Source organism: Pseudonaja textilis, chromosome 8, assembly GCF_049901715.1.
Source record: "Pseudonaja textilis isolate UNSWEBS1 chromosome 8, rPseTex1.2, whole genome shotgun sequence".
NCBI classification, from domain to species: domain Eukaryota; kingdom Metazoa; phylum Chordata; class Lepidosauria; order Squamata; family Elapidae; genus Pseudonaja; species Pseudonaja textilis.
In genome coordinates, this window is record NC_141997.1 from 9961874 (window position 1) to 9985218 (window position 23345).

The window sequence follows — 23345 nt, forward strand, 5'->3', positions numbered from 1 at the left end:
TTGGGGCGATGGTGGGATCTAGGCTGAAGGTTATCGGGGCCCCTCGGTACTTGCCTAGGCTGCCGTCGAAGACTTCTTGGAAATCCCGCGCGAGCTGCTCCTCCCAGTCCGCCTCGGCGACGTGGTTGGTGCCGGTCACCTCTATTCCCAGCGGCGCGAACCATTGGAGTCCCAAAAGGCTGGGGCGGTCCTTCTCGACGACGGTCAGGGGGAGTATCTCGGTGCGCCCTTTGAACGTGACTTTGAAGTGTCCGATTCCTACCACGGGGATGCGGTTTCCCTGGTAGTCCTTGAGGATGAGTTTCTGGCTTTCCAGTTCTCGCCGCTGTATGGTTGGCACCAAACGTTTGATTTCCCACCATGCGACCATGGATAGGTAGGACCCGGAGTCCACTTCGATTTTGCATGGGCGGTCCTCAATGGCCACCTCCACGTGGACCTTTCGGCCATCCCAGTTGGATGAATGGCCGATGACGACCGTCTGGTGGGTTTCTTCACGTTGCCGGGCCTCGTTGAAACGCCTGTTTCTTCCTTCCCGGCTCCATCGGCTCTCGGTGTTTTGGTCTCGGTTCCTCGGGGGGGTGCCGTCTCGTCTCCGCAGGCTGCTGTCTTGGCGCCGGGGCCTGTAGTTCCTTTTAAAATGGCAGACCTTGGCGATGTGGCCCCGTTTGTCGCAGTGCCGGCATATCGCGTCGAAAAACTGGCATTTCGACCGTGGGTGATCGCCGCCGCAACCGGCATACTGGAACCTCAATTTGCGGCTCCGCTGCTCGCGCCGGTCGCGTTCCGTCTGTAGCCGGTGGATGTCTTCCTCGTCGTCCTCGGAGTTGGTGGGGGAGTTGAGGTTGCCGTGGTGTGTGGAGGTGGTTGTTCGGCGGTTGGTCTCGGGCTGCCTCTCGAGGATCGGGGTCGTCTCGGCCGTGGCTGGGCGATCCGTGGTGCTTGCTTGCCACATCCGGGCCGCTGATCTCCTGGTCGCCTCCGCTGCGGTGGCCTCGGTGAGGGCATCGGTGAGGGATATGTCGCCCTTCGCCATGAGCCGGCTCTGCAGGACGGGGTCTTTGAGGCCGAGGATGATGCAGTCTCACAGGGCTTCGTCGAGGTCGGTGAACCCGCACAGGCCCCCGAGGTCCCGTAGATCAGCCATGAAGTCGCTGATGCTCTCGCCCTCTTTTTGATCCCGCCAGTAGAAATTGTGTCGGCGGATGAGGGTGGGCACCGCAGGCGCGTAGTGACTTCGCAGCAGGGGTTCGAGATCGGCCCAGTCCATTGCTTTCACGTCGAGGGGTTTGGCGAGGGCCTTCACCATCTTAAACACTGCGGGCCCGCAGTGGGTCAGGAAAACGGCCCTTTTTTTCTGCCCATTTGCGTCTTTGAGATTGCTGCTCTCCAAGAACATGAGGAATCTATCGATGTAGGATTCCCAGTCCTCAGCAGCTTGGTTGAAAGGTGCGGGTGGCGCGGTGCCACTGGCCATGTTGCCTGTTGCTGTTCCGCGTGCCACGTGCGATGTGGGTCTTGCTTCAGGATCCCATCCTCGTCGCCAGTGTTGTATCGGCCGATACGATCACAAAAGACGCGAGGCAGTGACTGGTTTTAGCTCTTTTTATTTAGGTTTTAAAATCTGCCGCCAGCTGGGTATGCGGCGGCTTATATGGAATTGGCGCCGGGCGCCGCAGCCAATGACAGCCGTTCGAATTGCCCGCAATCGACTTGGCCAATCGCGGTCGATTCCGAACGGCCAATCAGTGCCACGCGCTCTACCAATCTGGTTGCTGTGCGCTTGTCCAATCAGGACTGCAGGATTTCAAGAAAGTTAATGTCCATACAGAACAGAGTTGAAACAGTTTATGACTGGGATGTGAGGGGTCTGTAAATATTTTCACAGCCCTCTTTTTGACTTGTGAAGTATACAGGACCTCAGTGGAAGGCAGGTTGGTAACAATTGTTTTTTCTGCAGTCCTAATTTCTCTCTGAAGTCTGTGTCTGTCTTGTTGGGTTGCAGAACCAAACCAGACAGTTATGGAGGTACAGATGATAGACTCAGTAATTCCTCTGTAGAACTGTATCAGCAGCTCCTTGGGCATTCTGAGCTTTCTGAGTTGGGGCAGAAAGAACATTCTTTGTTGTGCTTTTTTGATGACGTTTTTGATGTTAGGTGTCCATTTTAGGACTAATGGACAGTCTGAGAGCTGTCAGTGAATGCCCCTACCCTCCCTTCTCCTCTCCATGGGCTGATGTGGTTTCTTCCCCTTTTGTTCTAGGAAAAGGCTTCGGGGCACTCCTGAGGGCCTCTTTGCAAGCAGCAGCCCCAAGACCTGGGAGTGCCTGCCAGTGGGCAGGAGTGGGCTGCAGGGAAGGAATAGGAGACCAGACTCCTTTTTCAAATTATTTGGGATTACAGGGCTAGAAATCTGTTAAGTCTGAAGGAGAATTCAAAACTGATTTGCTTTTTGCCGCACATAAATATATCTACCAAGATTGTTCAGCAATCAGTTTTGTGGATATATTTTTATGTATGGCAAGAATCAAAGCAGTGAGTGAATTCTCCTTCAGGAATTATACTCAGGTACTCCAGGAGAATCTGGTTGTCTTAAAGAATAAAAGTTAGCCAACTTCAGCTGATTTTGAAAAAGCTAGGAGACATGAATTGGGAGCTGAAAAACATCCTGTCCAAACAGTGCAGGCACAGAGAAAGGGAGCAAGTGAGCCTCACTGCTCCTGCCTCCCTCACCTTGGGTGGTGTCACAGCAAGCGGCTCCAGCAATGTTAGGTGACCGCACAGACTGGGAGGGAGGAGCGAATCCCACCACTGCAGCTGGCCCTTCCCCTGCCCACCCACCAGCCTGGGAGCCCTTGGCTGCTGTGCCAGTGGCAGCGCTACTTTGCAAGTTGGTGGCAGCCCCTTCCCCACACACCCATGTGGCTACACTGGCGTCATCTCCCCTCAGACAGCTGGCCCTGTCCTGCGCCATTTGGGCTTACCTTCAGCAGCAGTAGTGCGATCAGAAGTGCGGTTCAACCTTCGAAATAACTAACCAGAAGTGCTGCTGGAGTGGATGCATGCTGGAAGATAAAGCCGACGGTGACGGGCGGGGTGAGGGGCAGAGCTGAATCCCAACACTACTTTGCGTTGGTGAGCCATATCCGTCCCATGGGCCATAATTTGAGGCCCATGTGACATAGTTTCCCCACCTTATACCTTGTTGAAAAAATCAGGCCAGACAGTTTAGCTGACTTTCTTTTTTTCTGTCAGGAATTGCCAATTATTAGCTGAGAGTAGACCAGCAGCACACTGCTGCCCTTGGCTGTTTCTGGCAAGGAATAAAGAAAATGCTATTTATTTATATTTTAAGGAAATTTATATTTCCGCCTATTTGCACATAGCGACTCAAAGTGGTTTACAGAAATATAAAACAATAAAACTAATAAAAAAGAATGAGCAACCAATGAGCTCCCGCAAGAGCGATGAAACATGCACACCGGGGTCTGCCCAAAACCATGCGGGCCACTGCATTTTGCACCAACTGGAGCTTCTGGATGCTCTTCAAGGGCAGCCCCATGTTCCAATAGTCAAAATGGGAAGTGACTAGGGCATGAGAGACCATGAGTAGGGATTGTCGGTCCAGGAAAGGGCATAACAGACACACAACCTGCAGTTGTGCAAAGGCCCTCCTGGCCACAACCACCACCTGCTCTTCAGGCAGGAGTTGTGAGTCCAAGAGAACCCCCAGATTACACACAGGTTTTGTTTGGGGTAGTACCACCTCATCTAAGACCAAAGGTGACAATTCTCTCTGGGCCAAACCCCAAACCCAGAGGCACTTGATCTTGCTAGGGTTCAGTTTCAACCCGTTGCTCCCCATCCACCCCTTAACAGCCTCCAGGCACTGCAAGAGGGAGGACATGGCATTGCTTAACTCACCACAGGGTAAGATATACAGCTGAGTATCATCAGCATATTGACAATTCCTCAGTCTATGGGAGTATGTGCTCAAGCACCTGTGTTTTAGACCCACGTCCCTCCTGGCTTGTGAAAGCTTTCTGGGAGGTGACAGGCGGGTGAACTTTGACAGTGATTAATGCTTCCCTATAGGAGGGGGTAGTGCCCCAGTACTTTAAGGAGGCTGTAGTCCACCCTCCTCTTAAGAAGCCATCACTGGATTCCACCCTGTTGGATAATTTCCTATCTGTCTCCAATCTTAGCTTTTGAGGGAAGGTTATTGAGAAGGTCGTTGCACAGCAGCTCCAGGGGTTTCTGGATGAAATGGATTATCTCAACGCCTACCAGTCAGGATTCAGGGCTGGATATGAGACAGAAATGGCATTGGTCACACTTTTGGATGATTTCTGATGGGAGCGGGATGGGGTAATACATTCATCCTTCCTCTACTTGATCTCTCACCTACTTTTGATACCATTGAACATGGTATTCTTCTGAAGCAGCATCGGGGGATGAGAATGGGAAGCCTTGTATTATCCTGGTTTACTTCCTTCCTCTGCGGCCACTCTTAGTCAGTGTTGATAGGAGGGGAGAGATCCAGCCATCGTCCACTGCTTTGCGGGGTTCCACAGGGCTCGGTACTCTCTCCATTCCTGTTCAACATTGTATATGAAGATGTTGGGCGAGATCATCCGTTACCATGTAGACAAATGTTAATCTTAGAGTAAGAGTTTGATATATTTTTTACTTATATCTGTACCAAAGAAAGTTGGAAGTTATTCTTTTTTGGTTTTGCTTCTTTCTTTCTTACACTTTTACTCTTTTTCTTTCCTGGGCCTTTTCTTTTTTCAAATCTTTTTTAACATTTGTTTATCCTTTAGCTTTATATTTTTTGAGGATCAAATACTCAGCCATTATAATTCTACATTCCTTATTTACAGAAATCATGTCAAAATTTAGAATGAAACCCACTGGGAGCCATCTCATATAAAGCAGGCTCTGAGTCCCTCTAACCAAAAAGTATTTATCAATAGAAGAGAATATTTGTAGTTCAGGGTTGAACTGTGATGGTTTTCTTGCAGGTGTTTCATTACCAAACTAGGTAACATCATTATTGCTAGAAGGGAGTGGAGTTTGCTCTTATTTTCATATACTAGTGGCTTATCCTGTCAATGTTGATCAGTTGCTTCACAGTTGCATCAGTTGTTTTGATTGGTGCCGGATCTCTACAGCCTCAAGCAGAGATGGGCTATTCTGCACGCCTCCCTCCAATGTTTTTTTTAAAATACAGAGTTTCCCAGCATTCCTTTAGGAACCTCCAACCTGCAAACTGTGACTACTCATCCTAAAATGAATCCTCTTTACCCGGAGCTTCAAAATTTGCTGTTTGATGGGGAAGTGTGTAGCTAAAAGTCACCCTATATTTAGTGTATCTGACTTTGGGGATATTTCTTCATAACCAAACGAAAGTGTATTTTTTGTGCAGTTCACACACCTTGCTCACTGGATGTAGATGTCACAAAGCGAAGGCCACATTTTGTAATTAACCCCTGTGCCCCATTTTCATTGGCAGAGTGCTGCAGGAGGCTGAGTGCTGTCACGCCCCCTGGCTATGCCCACCCAGCCAGTCTTTAGGGTAGAGAACTGGTTGTTAAATTATTTGAATCCCACCACTGGATATGTTTCAATACATCCCATGATTAAAGCATTTGGTTCCACTCTGTATTAGTAAATGAAATTTAAGTGTTCTTCTCCTTTAACTGTAATCTTTAGTTCCTTCTGGTTCCCTCTAATGTGCAACCTTCACAATACAAATGGGTGAGCTCATAATTTCTCTTTCTTCTAGAGAGATTTTACTGGCTAGAATTCACTGTATGTCCAGTGATCTCTGCCACAATGTTCTCCCGCTCCTTCGGGGACATCTGATTCACCATGATTCTTCATTGAAAGTCTCTTTTTTTTCTTTTTCATTATTTCAACACTGTCCTCATCAGAGGTCACAGATATTTTGTAAACAAAACAGCAATGAGAACTGTAAAAGTGTGTATGTATAAATAAGCTTGAAGTTCTTACTAGTGCATTAATTACAGAATTAGTAGGTAACAAGGTATACTTGCTACAATGTTGTCTATTGGATACAAAGTTTATATTCAATTTCAGATACTAGTGTTCACTGAATTATAATTTTCTTTATTTTATGTTTGACACTATCTATAACTTTCTAGTCATTTTAATGACAGACAGGCAAGGTTTCCAAAAATCTTTGGTTTCATTTCTGTGAGTGAACAGTGATGGTAATTCATTTATACTTTTTCTCCAAGGAAAGTTAATTTTAGTGCAAAACTGGGGTGATTAACTTCCTCACATTTTGAAACAGATAATTTGTCAAAGACAACAGCTAGTTTACCGTAGCTGTTGATTAACTTGTATGAAGTACATTTTTTACAGTCCTGGGTCTTCAAACTCTAAAGCCTTATGAAGGGATGTAGAAAGACTTTTGATTCAATATCCATATTTATCCTAAGAGTAGATTCATACATTATATCCAGTCATGGTTTTAGTATGATTTATTGAATAAAAACTGCAATTGCTTAGTTTCACATGATACGCTAACAAATAAGTCATAGTTTTAAATCAGTAATGGATTTACACAATACCTTACCTACAAAACAAAATTTATATGCTTTTATATAGTAAGAAAACCCAACCCAACCCCAACACAATATTGTAGTACAATTATCTGGACTACAGCCAACAGCTAGAGTGGCCATTATGACCTCATGTCTGTAATAGTATAGCCAAGGTAGTACGTTTGTGGTTAAGGGTTAACAGAGAAATAGATTTTGCACATGGGTGTGTTTATGAGAAAAAAATAGAGGAATACTATTTTACCACTAAAAGACAAAATGTTCAATTGGTAAAAAATATGCAAAGTGTTCTAAGAAATTGAATAGAATATCCTTTATTGGGTTACACACAAGGAATTTGTCTCCAGTGTATAAGCTCTCAATATACATACAAACAACGAAATGATAAATAAAATTAAATATATCTTTTAATAGACAAAAGATGCACTCAGAAGAGGACAGTGCTTTCTAAAATAAGTGGTGGGGGTTAATTATTAAGCCTTAAATTTGATTGCTTCCTATTTCTGCTGCAATCGCTTAATCCTGAGTCACAGAAAGCTTAAGACAGTATTACGGGGCTGTTTTTTCTCTTTTTGCCTGAAGTCCCAACTGAAGGATACTAGCACAAAGACGGTTAGGAAAACTGTTACTGTTACTTGCATTTGCCTGAGCAACCACCATTGCTTATCCTGAGCTTTGCCAACCAAGTAAGATGTCCTTCTATGCTTCATCCTTCATGTACAATTTGCATAAAAAATGTAACATTTAGAATATTAAGATTGCAGATGTGTGCATGTTACGTCTTTCAGTAACACACAAATTTTGGCTATAAAAATAATTTGATTAGTTCTTTAGAACAACTATTAATTTTCTTAAGGATAAAAAGCCTATTAAAATCCTGTTGTAGTGTCCCTTTATGGCCTCTTTGATGGTAATTGTTCAATAAAGGGTGAAATAATTTTGTGTATATTATATTTAGTCTAGAGTATAGATCCTAGAAAGAGTGCAAAAAAAGGGGGCCTGGAAGTTAAACCATATGATCAGTATGGGTATAGAGGGAACTTGTATGTCTACTCAGTGTAATGAAGAAAAGGACTACAGCTGATATGATAACAGTCTTCTGATTTTTAAGGGGCTATTACAGAAAAGAAGGGTTTACCTATTCTCCAAAGCAGGGGTCTCCAACCTTGGCAACTTTAAGACTTATGGACTTCAACTCCCAGAGTTCCTCAGTCAGCTTTGCTAACTGAGGAATTCTGGAAGTTGAAGTCCACAAGTCTTAAAAGTTGCCAAGGTTGGAGACCCCTGCTCCAAAGCACCTGAGGACAGAACAAGAATTGACAGTAGAACATCATTAAAGTGAAATCTAACCTAGAAATAAGGAGAAATTTCCTGACAGTTAATTAATTAGTAGAATGGCTTCCCTCTAGAACTTGTGGGTGCTCCATTACTGGAGATTTTCAAGGAGAGACTGGACAGCCATTTGTCTAGCATGGTATTAGCTTTCCTGCTTGAGCAGGGGTTAGACTGGAAGAGCTCCAAGGTCGCTTCCAACCCTATTGTTCTATGTTCTATGAACATTTTAGAATTGAAATCCGTGTAAGTAGCCTGTGATTACCCCCCATGGTGAATATCCCCAACTTACAGATTTCCTTCTTTTGCATTTATATTTAAAGCAAACTTTCTTGGAACCTTAATTTTTTTTAAGTGAAGTGTCTTCTGAACAACCATGAAATATAAACAAATGTATGCTCTGATCTACTGAAAAATACAGATCATCTGCATCAGGCAATGTGAATTGTGTGTTTGATTTTATTTTTTTCCCTTGTAATAGATGCACAGAATGCTTTCAAAGTATGGCTTAGTATCAAAACAGCTCTAAAAGAAAATTACAGTCAGTGAAATATTTACATCTACCATTTTAAGATTTTTTTCCCCATAAAATAGCATAAGTTGCACTTATATCCATCATAATGAAATGTTTTGAGAGGCTGATAAAGGACATTATTGTATCCGGCCTCCCTCCAGCATTTGACTCTCTTCAGTTTGTTTACCATCCAAATAGCTCTACACAGGATGCTATTTCTTCTGTTCTCCATTTGAGCTTGGTCCATTTAGAGGAAAGAAACACTTATGTGCGAATGCTGTTTGTCAACTTCCGTTTGACATTTAATACAATCATGCTTCAGCATCTAGTAGACAAACTGGGCCTTTTAGGCTTGAATACCCTGCACAACTGGATTCTTGGTTTTCTTATTGATGTGCAAATTTCTAACACCATTTTCTTGAGCACAGGTTCTCCCCAGGGCTGTGTCCTCTGTTGTTCACCCCGCTGATCTATGACTGTTGTGCTAGATTTGCCACCAACCGTATTGTGAAGTATGCAGATACAACAGTAATGGGCTTTATTCAAGATGACAATGAGGGTCTCACTGCAAGGAAGTAGAGGAACTGATGTAACAAAGCAGTCTCATTTTAAATGTAGGAAAGACTAAAGAGATCATTGTCAATTTCAGAAAAGGCAGGCACAGCCACACACCTCTACATATTAATGATTCACCTGTGGAAGTGATCAGCAGCATCAAGTTTCTGGATGTTCAGCTAATGAATAGGCTAGCTTGGTCACTCAACAGTGAGACACTGGTGAAGCGAGCACATTCTTTGCATTTTCTGGGTTGCATGAGAAAAGTTTACCTTTCTTCCCCTGTCCTTACCACTTTCTATAGAGCGACGATCTAAGCTATCTAAATTAAACCAAATCAGGTTTAAATGTTCATTGATCAAATCAGCAGCTTTTAATGCAGACTTTATTTAGACAGCCAATGCAACAGTTTAGTCTGTAAAAGTAAGCTATTATTATTACACATAATTTCAGTGCCACTGAGCAGTTTGCAGAAAGAGAAATATGATAAAATTTATAAAAGATGTAACATTTTAAAATACATAGATAAAATATATGTCTCTATACTGTAATACTATTTCTGTAATTGTCAAAAGCATGTACTGTTTTCCCTAGAGGCTATGGGAGGAAAATGTATGTTTCTAGCTCTCCGTGTATACCAATCAGTCGGTTTGTTTGTTTTTTAAGTATAGCTGGGATGCTACTGAAGAAATTCTATTTAAAGCAGTGTTAGCTTATGCAATGAGAAGATATTTGATTCAAGAAACAACCCAGTTAAGTATACACAATATTTTGTAAATATTCTTACTTAATTGGATGTGCATACTTCTACCTTATTGTGGACTGGAAATAACTTGCATACATCAGGGATTTGAGGAACACTTTGGAAGTTCTGAATACTTTTAGCCCGAAAAAGACTAGGAGATACACCCACTCTCTTCAAACATTAAGTGACTGTCAGAAGATGCGCCAGATTTGTTCAGAATTGTTCCAGAGTACAGGACAAGAAACCATGAGTGTAAATGGCAAGGAAGAAGATTTCTATTGGATATCAGAGAACATTGTTAACAATAACAGCTGTGAAGCAATGGAACAAACTGCCTTGGGAAATGATAGCTTCTTCATTACTGAAGGAGCTTAAACAGAAGCTGGATGGCTCTCTGACAGAAACACTCCAATAATTGATTCTGCACTAGGATTTTGGGCTGAATTACCCCCAAGCTCCCTTCCAATCGTTACACTCCTTGATTCTCTGAAGATATCTGTGTAGGTCAGAGTTTCTACTTTAACTGAGAGGAGCTCTTCTGAGTTCCAGGTAAAACCTTTTCAGGATCTATTAGAAGATAGTGGTGCACAAAATGTTCTGTTTTATGGATAGGGTGTTAAAAATATTATTCTTCCTTCAGTTCGCATCAGTCTGGCTGTCCTGGGAGCAGTTTAATAGTTTTGTGAAGTAAATCTTCTAGAATGAAGAAGTGGTTAGTGCTGTCCCATTCAATTAGGAACTGGACCACAAGATTTATTTTCAGGAAATGACTCAAAGGCTGAGACGAACTTTATATCCCCTGGAATAGTCTATCCATTAAACAGAACACTTTCATATACTGATACCTATATCAGTTCCCTTTAACTTAATTCTTCCCTTTAAGAGCCAAAATCTATGCCTTTCATTGAGAAGATTTGAAAGCCTTACTGTTCACCAACCAGTAGCAAATTGCTAATTTCTCTTCTCTGTAATCAAAACAAATTATACTTTATCTAAAAAGTTGACAAATATTAATGTATAAGGAATAGTAATTTGCTTTACTTCTTTAGGAATAATCTGCTACTATAAAATGAGCTGATAATACAATGTACTATTGTAGATATTGGTCAGTAGTTATCTTTGCTTCCTTCTGGTTCCTATAACCAGGACTGGCTGAGCTGATAATAAGGGTTTTCCTTCACCTTTAACAAAGGTAATCTACTATGTGTTATCAACTGTGACTATTAAGATGTCCTCCTCTACAAGTAATGAGAATTATGAATGTTGCTTATATTTTCTCAGTTACAAGGCTTAATCAAAGATCAGAGAAGATGTTATTCTAATTAGGTAATTAGTAACTACTTGATCTTCCATTGCATTAAATTATTGGTGCAACAATTCTCAGCATTAAGCAACATGAGATGGTAGATTGAGGCTTTAATTTAATAAATTGTTAATAAGTTCAGAGTTATCATTGTTATAAATCAACATTTATTCTCAGGATTTGTGGACTTTTCAGTCTCATATATACTAAATCAACTTAACTAGTTTGTCCAGTCCATGCTGAGTACATTAATATATCTTTACTGTTCTGATTTACCTAGCAAAATCCTTTATACCTTCCCTACTTATTAGCTACATTTTCCCGGGGGGGGGGGGTTGTGGGAAGGCCCTCAGAATATCCATGGCCATCACCTGATGTCAAATCTGGTCCATGTGCTGCAGATAAGAATCTTTTACCAGCCCTGCTGTTGAAGATTGATTTGGATGTTAGGAAACTTAGTATTAGATAACTATTCTTTGGCTAAAAGCAGGGGTGTCAAACTCAAAGCCAGGGGGCCAGATCCAGCCCACAGGGTGCTTAGATATGGCTGATGTAGCTGCCCTGGAAACAGAGAAAGGGCCACGCGTGGCCATCCCGAGCTCCATTTTCACTGGCAGAGGGTTGCAGGAGGCCATCCCAGCTGAAAACAGAGATTGGGAGCCTGTTTTCATTGGTAGAGTACTCAGGCCAACACAGGCCAACACGAGTGACATTGAGTGGCCATGCCCACCCCAGCCCTCTGAGGTCAAACACAATCCTGATGTGGCCCTCAATGAAATTGAGTTTGACACCCCTGGCTAAGAGACTCTACTCACACATAGCAGGAAATGGAATTATCTTTGCTATAATAGCATGTAAATCAAGAAGAAATACAGTATGTATTATGATTAAAAGATTTGTATTGTCAGAAATAATTTTACTGGCAGCAGTTCCCAGTGCTAGAATTACAAACTCTGCTCATTGCAAAGAACTACCTGAAGATGAAATGTAATGTAATATAGTATAATGTAATATAGTACGATATGATATATGGTAGTATAATAATACTATACTATGCCATGCCATGCCATGCCATAACACAACACAACATAACATAACATAATATAAAAATGTGAGCAGTATAATATAAGGGTAAAGTTAAAGGAGTCCCTGCAGACTTTTCTCTGCTATTCATTGCTGACTATAGAGGGTGGTTCTCATCTCCATTTCAGGACCATTGAGCCCATGCTCTCCCAAGACATTTCCAGGTCATGTAGCCAGCATGACATCACGGACCGCGGTTACTACAGAAGTGATATCTATTTATCTACTTGCATTTGCATGCTTTCAAACTGCTAGATTGGCAGGGTCTGGGGCGAGAACGGGAGCTCATCCCATCGTGTGGTGCTTGGTTCTCGAACCTGGGCTGCCAGATTTCCAGCTGATGAGCCCAGTGTCTTAACTGCTGAGCCACCCCACCACCTGCAATTCAATATACAAGATAAAATATTAAAATAAGGTAAAACCATGATAAAATCACCATCTGATATCTAAGAAAGCTAACCATCTAATTGCTTCTGGTATTGCTGCAATGAGATCATCCCAGAGGCCTTGAAATTTCCTAAGGAAACATCCTTGAACTATATGTGTTATCATTTGTTCATTTGTTATCATGTGTTATCACAGTTGCATTGTGGGCTCTTGGCCACTTCCCACTCAAATAGCTTTGCCTTAATTCTGGCATTCTTAATTCTGTTCAGCGGCACCATATTTTTGATGGCAACTGCAATCCTGGAAGATAGGCTAGTGAGAAAGAGATTTTATGAAAGCATGAACCCAACTTGTCTAAGGCTAATTCCTGGTTGCCCTACAAAGTGTTGGTGTTCTATTATTTCAACAGAGGACAGGATAGGCAATCACTTGCCAGGATTATGGTTGTAAGTTTTTGGAGGTTACCAAGGGTTGGAATAGCTGAGAGGCAACATATTTTTCAATTTTTTTTGCAGCAGTTTCCATCCTGAATCTCTGCAACATTATTTGATTTGATACTGTTCCTTCTGTACTAGTTTTTGCATAAGTGTGTGTGTGTAAATGTATATCTAATATGTTTGTATGCGTGTGTAAATTTTCATTGTATGGCCATATCATCTTAAATCCATATCATCTTAAAAATTTCCCAAATTAGCAGTTATTTCATAATATGTGATTTTAATATGAAACCAGTTTAGCATAGCAGATTTTTGCTATAAGGCTGAAGATAAAGCTCAGTCTGGATTACATTGCAAATGCAAAGGATTCTTTTGCATCAGTATGATAAATTCTTAAATTAAAACATTAGTATATCACTTCTTATAGCTTGTGTTAATTAAATTTCCATTAACAAACTTAAACTATCGGAGTGACAATTGACTGTACAGTACTGGCTCATAAATTTATAATATATATTTGGACTTCAGGCAAGTATCGTCATTATTGAAGACTTTATTATTAAATATGAATGTATCTGACTTTAGACTAGCACTATGATCTTTATGAAGATCTATGTGTGTATGTGCATGTGTGGTCTATGAATTTCTGTATATATTTATATACACAGCACACATTTTTTTAAAAAGTGGAAAACTGTGATTCAAACCATTTGTTTTGCTGGTAATCAGCCAGAAGATGTCACTAAGGAGCAGCATATACTCTTGTATACTGGAAGTAATTACAGATAGTCCTCAACTTATGACCACAATGAGCCCAAAATTTCTTTTGCTAAGCAAGACATTTGTTAAGTGAGTTTTACCCCATTTTACAACCTTTCTTATGATAGTTGTTAAATGAATCGCTGGAAGTGTTAAGTTAATCACAAGGTTGCTAAGTGAATCTGGTTTCCCCATTAACTTTGCTTGTCAGAAGGTCACAAAAGGGAATCACATGACCCCCAAACACTGCAACCATGTCATATATATGAATCGGTTGCCAAGCTTCTGAATTTTGATCATGTGACCATGGGGATGCTACAACAGTCATAAGTGTGAAAAATGATCATAAGTCACATTTTTCTGTGTCATTATAACTTTGATCAGTCACTAAATGAACTGCTGTAAATCAAGGACTACCTGTACTCTTTAAACAAAGAACCATGCTATGAATGCAACATGGTGTGATGGACACATGATATTGGTTCCATTAATCTGCATCAGCTTAGACTCTTATCCAATATAGCTAAGGTAAATCTTGGCAACTTATTCACATGTTCTGGCCTTGATCATATACAGGTGAAACTTGAAAAATTAGAATATCGTGCAAAAGTTCATTTATTTCAGTAATGCAACTTAAAAGGTGAAACTAATATATGAGATAGACTCATTACATGCAAAGCAAGATAGCTCAAGCTGTGATTTGTCATAATTGTGACGATGATGGCTTACACCTCATGAAAACCCCAAATCCACAATCTCAGAAAATTAGAATATTACATGCAATCAATAAAACAAGGATTGTACATGCGACAATATCGGACCTCTGAAAAGTATAAGCATGCATATGTACTCAGTACTTGGTTTGGGCCCCTTTTGCAGCAATAACTGCCTCAATGCGGCGTGGCATGGAAGCTATCAGCCTGTGGCACTGCTGAGGTGTTATGGAAGACCGGGATGCTTCAATAGCGGCCTTCAGCTCTTCTGCATTGTTTGGTCTCATGTCTCTCATCTTTTGCTTGGCAATGCCCCATAGATTCTCTATGGGGTTCAGGTCAGGCAAGTTTGCTGGCCAATCAAGCACAGTAACCCCAAGGTCATTGAACCAGGTTTTGGTGCTTTTGGCAGTGTGGGCAGGTGCCAAGTCCTGCTGGAAAATGAAGTCAGCATCCCCATAAAGCTCATCTGCGGAAGGAAGCATGAAGTTCCCCCAAATCTCCTGGTAGACGGCTGCATTGACCCTGGACTTAATGAAGCACAGTGGACCAACACCAGTAGATGACATGACTCCCCAAATCAACAGAGACTGTGGAAACTTCACATTGGACTTCGAGCATCTTGCAGTGTGTGCCGCTCAATTCTTCCTCCAGACTCTGGGTCCTTGGTTTCCCAATGAGATGCAAAAGTTGCTCTCATCAGAAAAGAGAACTTTAGACCACTGAGCAACAGACCAGGTCTGTTTTTCTTTAACCCAGGTAAAACGCTTCCGATGTTGTTTGTTGTTCAGGAGCGGCTTGACAAGAGGAATACGACATTTGAAGCCCATGTCCAGGATCTGTCTGTGTGTAGTGGCTCTTGATGCACTGACTCCAGCCTTAGTCCACTCCTTGTGAAAGTCCCCAACACTTTTGAATGGCCTTTTCCTGACAATCCTCTCCAGGCTGCGGTCATCCCTGCTGCTTGTGCACCTTTTTCTTCCACACTTTTCCCTTCCACATAACTTTCTATTAATATGCTTTGATACAGCACTTCGGGAACATCCAATGTCTTTTGCAATTACCTTTTGAGGCTTTCCCTCCTTATGGAGGGTGTCAACGATGGTTTTCTGCACAACTGTCAGGTCAGCAGTCTTTCCCATTATTATGATTCCTACTGAGCCAGACTGAGAAACCATTTAAAGGCTCAGGAACCCTTTGCAGGTGTTATGGCTTAATTAGCTGATTAGAGTGGGACACTTTGAGCCTAGCATATTGAACCTTTTCACAATATTCTCATTTTCTGAGATTGTGGATTTGGGGTTTTCATGAGCTGTAAGCCATAATCATCTCAATTATGACACATCACAGCTTGAACTATCTTGCTTTGCATGTAATGAGTCTATCTCATATATTAGTTTCACCTTTTAAGTTGCATTACTGAAATAAATGAACTTTTGCACGATATTCTAATTTTTTGAGTTTCACCTGTACCTTATGAAAAAAAATGGAAGCATTTTAGCAATGGGAGGGAAAAGAAACTTCAGATAATTCACTTGGGGAAGAGCTGAATCTACTGGCTCATCCACCCAGATCACTGGTTGCTTCTCCTTAGAGCAGCTCAGTCTTTTTCAGTCTAGGTACACTTTGTAGTTATATGGACTTCAGTTCCCCAAATTCCCCACCCACAATGGCCAGTGCTAAGCAGGGTGTAAAAACTGGGGCAAGTAATAAAAAATAAAATACTCTTTCTAAAGCAGGGCTGTCTAGCTCCTGGCCTATGGGTCGGATGCTTTACGAGCTATTAATTTAGCAAAGGGGGAAAAAGTCCTGATACGTTACATTCTGTGATGATGTGAGTTTAATACCCCTGCTCTAAAGCTTGTGCTTTGAAAGTGAAATTGTAATGTTACGTCTAAAAGTCACAGCCTGGTGGTTGCCTTGAGAGTCTGTAGGAAGCCTTACTATATTAATGTTTGTTTGTTTTTTAATTCTCAGAATTTCTAATGTATTGCTGTGCAATGTTACCAGACGGGTATCATTTTGGTTTGTAGTCACAAATTCATTCACAAATATAACAACTATTCCCAGGAATGATGTGGAGGCCGCCAAAAGGTAATATACCTGGCATATATGTTATATATTTCCACAACTTTATTCAAAACAAATGTATTTATTTTTGTTAGGAGCACTGGCATATTTTCTTCAGTCTGAAAATGCTTAAAGCTGCATTGAGATTTGTCATAGTCCTGGGTTATACTAAGCCATGCTGCCAAATCTACTTGGGTTCCAATCAGTACACATTATGGCTGAACAGGATTAGAATCAGGTCCATGTCCAAGTCCAATTTCCAGATAAGGCATTAAATGCAACATTTTATGAAATGTGCAGATAGTTGGATCTCCCTATTGTATAGTAACTTCCCATTTTTCCCACTGCTCCTTGTATCATTTTATTGAAAAATGCAGTAAAGGCAGAGTAGAGGGCCATTGTTGATTAGTAGAAGTTAGGTATTATTCCACCTGGAAGGATTTATTTTATAATAAAATAAACTGGGAGAGGACAGAAAGCCCCAGCTCTGTCTCTGTCTGTGATGCTGTTTCCTTATCAGAGCCTTCCAAAGACTCCGAAGTTGGCCCAGGCTCTCCCTCAACCTCCTCCTCATCTGATTCTGCTGCTAGCTCTGCTGGCAGCCAAGGGGTTACAACAGATAAACTCAAAGACGATGCAAAGATGTACTGGTTATTTTCTTTACAAGCTTCAAAAGTGAACCATTATAATTTACATGTTTTAACTTGTTGAATTTAAGCTTTTACAAAAGATTTCTCTTTTAGAAATGCAGTGCTATTTGTTAAATAAACACGAATGTGGGAATGAAAGAGAGTGCATTGTTTGGGAGAGATTAACTTTTAAGCCTATGAGAAGATTAAACTGTTTTCAACGGAAAAACACAGAGGCAACTGCAGTGCACTAGGATGGGGGAAAAGATTATTGACCTGTTGATCCATGCAAAGAATAATGGAATGCATTTTAACTTTTTTGGCTGTGCTTTGAAGCATTCATTCAATATAAGCAGATTTAATACAAATTTCTTTCAGCATCACTGGCACCTTGTTCTAACAGCTTGGATTTAGCTCCATCACTTGTAGACATTAGCTGTTCTTTTGAAATACCTATTACTCTGTTTAAAACTATATACAGATAGTCCTTGACTTATTACCACAACTGAGTCCAAAGTTTATGTTGCTAAGCGAGACAGTTAAGTGAATTTTGCCCCATTTAACGACCTTTCTTGCCATAAATGTTAAGTGAATCACTGCAGTTGTTAAGTTAGTTACACAGTAGTTAAGTAAATCTGGCTTCCCCATTGACTTTGCTTGTCAGAAGGTCACAAAAAGGAATCACATCACCCCAGGACAATGCAGCCTTCGAAGATAAATGTGAGTCTGTTGCCAAGCATCTGAATTTTGATCACATGACCATGGAGATGGTCTTAAGTGGGAACAATGTTCATAAATCACGTTTTTCAGTACCCTTGTAACTTTGAATGGTCACTAAATGAACTGTTGTAAGTTGAGGACTACCTGTAGCTAAGAAGTGAATAATAACTTATTAAAAGCAGTGTTTCAGTTATGGAGAGAAAAGAAAGTGAAATTAATAAAATTCCAAAATATATCTTCCTTCAGTTTGACTCCTCTTGATCCAGACAGATTTTTGAAATCAAAGCTTATTATCCCATCTCCGTTTTGAAATATTAATCAATAAGACCTTTGAAGTTTTAAACTCAGAACCAGCAATTTGAACTGACTCCAGAAAAAAAACTGATAGCCCCCCAATAGAATATTAATTTTAACATGAGAATTAATAATGTCTGACACAACACTTACAGTTTCTATTTTATCAGTTTATGTTTTGGGGCCAACTTTAAGGCAACATTACACAAAGTTTATAATAATAATGAATTTTGGAAATGAAATGAATGTAACTGGTGTTAAATCGTTTTCTTCCTCATGCTGAACATAACAAGTTGCTATTTTTATTGACTACATTTGATTTGATTGATTATAAATAAGCCAAACTAATTCTTTTTAAAGAATGAATAGAAACCGGATCAACAATGCTTTTTTTATTAACTGACGACACTCTGCAGTTCTTGGAAATCTCATCAACTTTAACTCCACCAGCTGAGCAATCTCTGCCCATTTGGCTGATTGTATTTGGGGTTATTCTTTGCATCATTGTGATTGGGATTGTTTTAGTCATATCTTTTGGGATTTATCACCGCAAGAAGTAAGTATTTTGAGTTGTCTTGCTTTGGGTCAGTCCACAAATAGAAATGAACAATATCTTTCCTTATTGCTTCCTGGTTTATTTTTTTCCCATTGTTTAATAAATGTAGGCTAATATATGCCTATTCTCTATGTAAATGCTAACTAATCCATGGTGTATATCCATGGTATATCCACAGTCTTTTGCTCCAAGTAAGCATCAAGGAAGACAAGCTAATAAGTAAGAGAGACAGGTGGTGCTTGTAATATCATTATAGGGAAGCACAAAGGTCTAATCAGAAGCCGAGGGAATGGGAGAAAGGAAAACACAAGCAGCAACACTGCCTGGTGTGCATATAGATCTGAAGGGGTCAGGCGAAGTAATGCATATACTGTACATCATTCTTATTTATTTATTTATCAAATTTATTTGCTCCCTATCTCACAGTTCAGGCAACTCTGAATATATAGTGAAGCCTCTTCACTGGTATGTTCTAAGGGTAAATGATACATTTGGGTAGATGCTGTATTAGAGAATGAGCATTCACAATGCATTTATTTACATATTTATTTACTTACTGAAGTTCTCATATAATGATCTTAGGTGGCACACAACAATCAATGCAAACCACCCTTTCCATAGGTACCAGACCAATACTGTGTTTCCCCAAAAATTTGGGAGGCGGGCCAAATAAGCAACAGGTCTTATTTTCGGGGGATCTCTTACCACTTAACCTTAGGACCACCACAGCCAGGCATCCCACGGCCCAACACCTATCTGCTAGCTGCTACCTGACTTCCTCTGTGGTGGTGCATTGTGCCGATGCTGCCGCTTGCATGCCAATACTGCTGCTCATGGCAGGAGGCAGCATGGCACGTAGTGCTGGTGCCACCACCTGCATCAGGAGGCAGCATGGCATGTTGTACCATTGCACATGCAAGCGGCAGCACCAGCAGAATGCTGCATGTGGCATCCTGATGCAAGTGGTAGCCGTAGAAGAACTCAGGCAGCAGCATGACAGGTGTCGGGCATGGAAGGCCTGGCTGTGGCAGTCCTAAGGTACGTGGGTGCAGGGCGGGTGGGGCAGCTCCACCCCCTGCCTTAGCTTGATTTTTAAGTGTGCACTTCGCCCCACCACATACGGCCAGATGGTGGGATGGAGTGGCTGGGGTCTTAACTAGGGCTTATTTTTTGGGTAAAGCTTATATTAGGCACATTTAAAAAAAATCAAGCTAGGGCTTATTTTTGGGATATGTCTTATTTTCAGGGAAACAAGGTAGCCTCTCAAATCAACACCCCTATCACACCCAAAACCCAGGAGAGGAGTTAGGTCTCCATGACCTTCTGGAAATCTAAAAGGGTAAGGGGATACATAATTGTTGTCTATCATGTAATGGAGCTATTTGTTGCAACCTCTCCTTCAAGAGGCACCTTTGCTTTTGCCACATTGGGGCATATCGGAAATACTTTATTTATTGTGTTAGACAACTAACTACTGAAATTGGTAGCCTGAGGGATTGCCTTTTTCCAAGTGTCTCTACCAGTCTAACCAGATTGAGCAAAAGTGAGCATGCTGCAGATCCCATCAAAGAGTGTTGGCTGCCAGTGATCAGAAGACGGGCTTTTCCCACAGTGCCCTTGTTCTATGGAACATCCTCTTTTCAGACGTTAGAATGATCCCAACCCTGTTAGTTAGCTTTCTGTAACGCCCTAAAAAATCCCTGGCTTTATTCCTGTGCCTGGCGTGATGAATGCGTCAAGGACCCAATTCCTGGTTGTGTTACTAACTGCCCAAGTACTTTACTCCTATGTATATTTAATCTGTGTGTTTTAAGTGTTTTAAGATGTTTTTAGTATTTTTAACTATAATGTATTTTTATAACTGTAAACCAGAATATTTTATAAACTGTAAACTAGAATCATTGACTGAGATGAGTGGTTTTAGAAATTGCATAAATAAGTTAACAAAGAAACAAACATGGGAATTTATTCAGACTGTTAATTTTAGTGGGTTATGAAATAATATATGAGTGTGTGGCTTTCCATTTGAGAGACATGCAAGAAAGGCTTAACAGCAGTGAGACTTGATAAAGCCTACCTTGCAATCAAGGTAATTTACTTTTAGCAAATGTCTCCAGTCGAGAGTTTGCAGGATATTTACAATATACTTTTATGACTGTTAATATTACTGATATAGAAATCCTGAGGTTGTTACATTATGCATTATGGGTTGAAAATGTGCTGTACTTGACCTTTGAGTTCATTATCTCCTCTAAATTGCTGATGCTGCATCATAAATCATATGGGATGGTCTGTCAACCTATCAGTGGTGCTCAAGGTCAAAAACTGAAGTAGACCAGAAATTGTTAATTTGCTCATTTATATATAGATTCACTAACAAAATTACATTTTAGGAAGAAGCATCAAATAGTTGCAACCATTGGAATTATATTGAATTATATTTGAGAAAATAAAAATAATACTGTCAGCTGCCTATCTTTGCTTTCTTTGAAGCTTACTAGCAACTTTCATAAACAGTATTTCTGGTGCCCTCAGGTTGGTATTGAGGCCAGGCAGTTGGTGGACACAGCTGTGCCATTTTCTGGGCAACATTTTTCGAAATGCTTTGCCATTGCCTCCTCCCTAGAGCTAAAAGAGAGTGACTGGCCCAAAGAGCTGTCTTTGTGCCTAAAGAGTGACTTGAACTCACAATTTCCCAGTTTGTAGCCTGAGCTCTTTAACCACTATACCAAAGCTGAACTGTATTATAATGTTTATAGAAGGGTAATTTATCTGCAAAGTTAAAGCTGAAATGATGTACGCTTTTCATATTTTACTGACAGTAGCAATTTATTCTGTCTCTTTTACAGACTTAAAAATGTTGAAGAAACAGAAGATTTAGATGATAAATATGAAGCAGCCACAACAATGGAAAATAGAATTACCTGTCATACTTTAGATTTAAAAGCTGGGCAGATTAATGGAGTCTATGCAGCAGCCGAGTTTACGCCCTTATGAACATAAAGGGATGCTGTTTCTTGGTCTCTTTCTGAGACTCTAACCTCTTTTATCTGGTTTTTACTGCTGATTATCAATAAAAAGAAAATTATGTACTTAGTTTCTTTTTTGCCCTTGGGGCATTTCTTTTGATAAGCGCACTTAAATAGTGATAGACCTGAGTTTCTCATTCAAGGCAGTGTTCTTCATGAAAATATGTAAATGTTTAATAAAACTCCCACTGTTAAATGTTCTTTGGATGTATCAGTGATGCAATAATATAACCTTATTATGATTTATTCATATCGTCACCTTTTCTATTATTTTATAACAGAAAACATATGAGCTGCTTTCTTCTAACATACAAGCCAACTTTTGTTACCACAGGATTCTATTCACTTCAATGGGCACCAAAGACAACAAAATATAATTTTTAAAAACATAAAAGATAACAAATTGTAGTTTCTGTTTACAATGTCTTCTTGGACACCTGTATAGTTAACTATATAGATGTTATTACAATTCTCCCACTAGGGTCTTTGTAAAAACTAACTGCAAAGTTATAGTGGTTTGTAATTAAGGTTTTTGTCCTGCAGTGATGTAATAAGTGTGTTTCTTTTGGCATATTTTATCAGGGGTACCAATTGGATGATAAAAGTGGAATAGCTGAAGTAGAATGTAGAATAGATAGAATATAGATAGAATAATAGGACATACCTCAAGGTTGAATATTAAAAGGGGATATAATATATTTTGGATTTTTGAACAGTGAATTATAACACAATTAAGAATCTAAGTCTCTTAAATTTCAAAAACTGGGAAATGGTCAAATAATTCAGAAATAGGTAGGGAAGAGGGCAGAATCTGTTATGAATTAGTAATAATTCTTTTAATGCTAAGAATAGTGCAAAAAAAAAAAAACCCTTTTCCAAAACTAACAACACTTTACAGTATTCTTTTGTTTATTAGTCTATTGATCAAATTAGATATTTTTAGGGAGTTATAGCAGCAGAGATTATACTCTAATCTTCTCAGTTTACCTAGATCATTAACATTTCTGAATTTAAAATCTGCAACATCTTGTAAAAGTTATGTTAACAATGTCACTGAGTGAATTTTTTTTCCTTGGGTTTAATTATCTATACATAGGAATATTTTGTGCTTATGTTGGATTCAGGAAAAATAAAAACCAAAAACTTTTCTTGAATGTAATCTGAATTTTTCCTAATCCTTATATTTGTTCCTGGGTAATAACATTGAAAGCCTTTCCTCATTTTCCAGTGATTTATATTTGCCAAAGGATAATTTTGGCCTGATCAATTTAAAGATGTCATTTGAAGTGTTTCAACTCTAACCATACATATGTTCCAGACTTTGAAAACTCAAGCCATTCATTCTTGTATTAGACACTCTTAGAAAATCTTGCCATCAAATGGTGCTTGGAATTTGTGAAGGTAAATGAAGACTAAAAGACAATTATCATTCTGCCTATTGTTTTTATCTTTAAGGTAAATGCTAAATTGGTTGGACCCAGGATAAACACTTATGATAATCTTACTTATTGTGATGGGACTAATTTCCAGTGCTACAACTGCAGCTATAAAGCAATATAATCTACTCAGAAATCAATACTTTTAATTTCAGTGGGAATTAGTTACAAAGAGCTGCCTTAATTCTGTAC

The 23345-nt window shown here is 40.2% G+C and overlaps 1 protein-coding gene across 1 annotated transcript; it reads left to right on the plus strand.

Moving 5' to 3' along the window:
• The first annotated feature begins 1034 nt into the window (after positions 1-1034).
• On the plus strand, positions 1035-21784 carry CLTRN (collectrin, amino acid transport regulator). Its single transcript, XM_087938145.1, is given in 9 exon segments — positions 1035-1102; positions 2265-2344; positions 7242-7277; positions 8405-8468; positions 9664-9744; positions 16397-16513; positions 18493-18520; positions 18522-18688; positions 21538-21784. Coding segments are annotated over 9 exon segments (789 nt in total). The 3' UTR covers positions 21686-21784.
• The last annotated feature ends 1561 nt before the right edge of the window (positions 21785-23345 follow it).